General features: G+C 56.2%; 2 protein-coding genes across 2 annotated transcripts in view; both read left to right on the top strand.

Moving 5' to 3' along the window:
- Positions 1-1,132, top strand: part of VPS16 (VPS16 core subunit of CORVET and HOPS complexes) — a 16,959-nt gene extending 15,827 nt beyond the window's left edge. Inside the window, 1 exon segment of the mRNA XM_035903151.1 lies at positions 1,013-1,132. Coding sequence (XP_035759044.1) covers positions 1,013-1,132 — 120 coding nt within the window.
- Positions 1,133-1,524: 392 nt separating this feature from the next.
- The window catches only part of LOC104134110 (isocitrate dehydrogenase [NAD] subunit beta, mitochondrial), a 5,689-nt gene continuing 4,924 nt past the window's right edge, over positions 1,525-2,289 (top strand). The window contains exon 1 of the mRNA XM_035903150.1: positions 1,525-1,623. Within this exon, the coding sequence (XP_035759043.1) occupies positions 1,564-1,623 (60 nt within the window). The 5' untranslated portion in view covers positions 1,525-1,563. The remainder of the gene's footprint in view (positions 1,624-2,289) is intronic.

Here is a 2,289-nt window from a genome sequence, read left to right as displayed (position 1 = left end):
AGAGCAGCGTGTTCCCCAGCCTCGCTCCCCCCTTCCTCGGAGGTTGCTCTCTGGCTCCCGGCTCAGCCTCCCCTGTGTGCAGAGGCTTGCTGGCAGCGTCGCGATGGCGAGCGTTTTTCTGCCGGTATAGCTAAAACCGCTGGCCAGAGTGCAGCACTGATTGCTGCAGTGAAAATCCTTTTGATCCAGTCCTTGCCATTCAATCCTAAATTCACTGTAGCTCCCAGAAAATAATACAGGGGATAACGTGCGACGATTGTTAGGGATTGGGTAAGGTGAGAGCGAGCGGTCACTTAGCGCATGCGGGTGTTATTCAGACTGTGTGGTCAGGAGATGGGAGTCATGGTGGAGAGATGAGTTGTTTTCCGTGGAACTAAGGGTGGAAGAAACGACCCAAGGGCCAGGTACCGAATTAACATCGTGCGTGTCACGTTCAGCCCGGGGTGGTGCGTTCCTGTTTGTAAGCGAAGACGCCGTGTGTTAGTATTTAAGATGCTGAAGGGAAGGGCTCAGCCTGAGACCGTTCCTTTGACCTTGAGCTGGGGCCCGCGCTGCAGTTCCCTCTGCAGATGCTTTGCTGCTTCTTGAAATTTAGGTAGGTGAGGTTTTCTGCCCTGAGATATTAAAAATCAAAAGCAGCGCCTGTCTAATCTTTGTTTTCCCACTTGCTCTTTCATTTTGCCTTTCCGTGATCTACGCTTCACATCACTGGCATGCGAGCATTTCCCACGCCATGTGGCGACGCTGCTTGTTTACTCCTTTTGTCCCATTGAGTTGTGGGGTGCCACTCTTGCTTCTGACTGTGGCTGCTCCCTGCAGCTGGTTCTGTGAAACCCTGTGCCTGGAGGTCAGCTTTGTACGGGGAATTACTTGCTGAAGAAGATGGGGATTAGTAAAAGGGCTGCGTGAAAATAGGAGCTGGCTATGGTGGGGGCGGAGGCAGCATTGATTTGGAGGTGGATCGCCTGTGGAGCGTCTCAAGAATTATCTTTGAGACTGGTATTGTTTTCAGGACCAAAAGAAAAACAAGCCCCAAAAAAGCACGCTCAACAAAAAGCTGCGAGGCGGCGTGAATGCAGACAGGAAGACGAGCCCGTGGCACGGGGAGGTGTGGGAGATCCTGAGGACGTGAAGTGGAGATGAGGGAAAATCCAGAATCATAGAATACCGGGTTGGAAGGGACCTTAAGGATCTAATAACGGGAGATTGCGCTCCCGGTCGGGATTTCTGCTGTCCAGAGGGAGGGATTGTACCTGGAAGTGCTGTTTGAGGGGAGGGTCTTTGGTTGCCGGCGGATCGCAGGGTGTCGGGTGGCTCTGCTGCGCACTGCGTTCCTAACAGCACAGGAGCTCTGTAAGTTCCAGCACGCTGTTGGTGCTGCAGTAGATTTTTGTTACTAAACCCCATGCTACGGGTGCAGATACGCTTCACACTGTAAGTAACCTCTGCTGCTTGCGGGTTGGGGTCCTGTGTGGATCAGCTCTGGGCTGCAGCAGGTCTGACTGTTCTTTGCTTTCTGTGCAGTCAGAAAATGCCAAGTCTGAGGGCACGTTCCAGGTCACCATGCTGCCCGGAGACGGGGTGGGCCCGGAGCTCATGCACGCCGTCAAGGAGGTGTTCAAGGTACGGCGCCTGCCCCTCGGTGGGACGGGGTGGAGGGAGAAGGGAGGAGCAGCAGCTGCAGAGTTGGTTAAAGGTGCTGCTGATCCAGAGACCCTCCAGGACCAACCTGTCTGTCTCCTTCGGTGCAAAAGAGAGCCAGTTGAATCGTAGAATCATGGAATTCCGACCCAGAATTCCTACCCGGTTGGAAGAGACCTCCAGGCTCATCTGGCCCAACCTTCCCAGACAGGAGCCCAGTCCAGACAAGATGGCCCAGCACCCTGTCCAGCAACTCATGTCCATGCCCCCTTGTCCTCTGCAGGGGACTCCTTGTGACAAGGCAGTCTCCATCCTCTCTGTCGCCCCCCCTTAGGCACCGGGACGTGGTGATGAGATCCCCCCGGAGCCTCCTTTGCTCCAGGCTGAACAAACCCAGCTCTCCCAGCCCATCCCCATCCGGCTGAGAGAGGCTTCCCAGCCCTTGGATCCCCTCGGTGGCCCTGCTCTGGGCCCCTCCAGCCTGCCCACTCTGTTTTGTGCAGCAGGGACCAGAACTGGGCACAGGATTCCAGGTGTGGCCTGCCCAGCGCTGAGCAGAGGGGGATGAGGGCTCCTGTATCCCTGCTGGTGATGCCCCCCAGCCCCCTGCTCGCTCCTGTTGGGCTCGTTGGCCGCCAGGACCCTAGG

This window comes from Egretta garzetta, unplaced genomic scaffold (assembly GCF_000687185.1).
Source record: "Egretta garzetta isolate BGI_Z169 unplaced genomic scaffold, ASM68718v1 scaffold501, whole genome shotgun sequence".
Taxonomy (NCBI): domain Eukaryota; kingdom Metazoa; phylum Chordata; class Aves; order Pelecaniformes; family Ardeidae; genus Egretta; species Egretta garzetta.
Note: the sequence above shows the minus strand (reverse complement) of the source record. Positions and strands in the feature narration are given on the sequence as shown.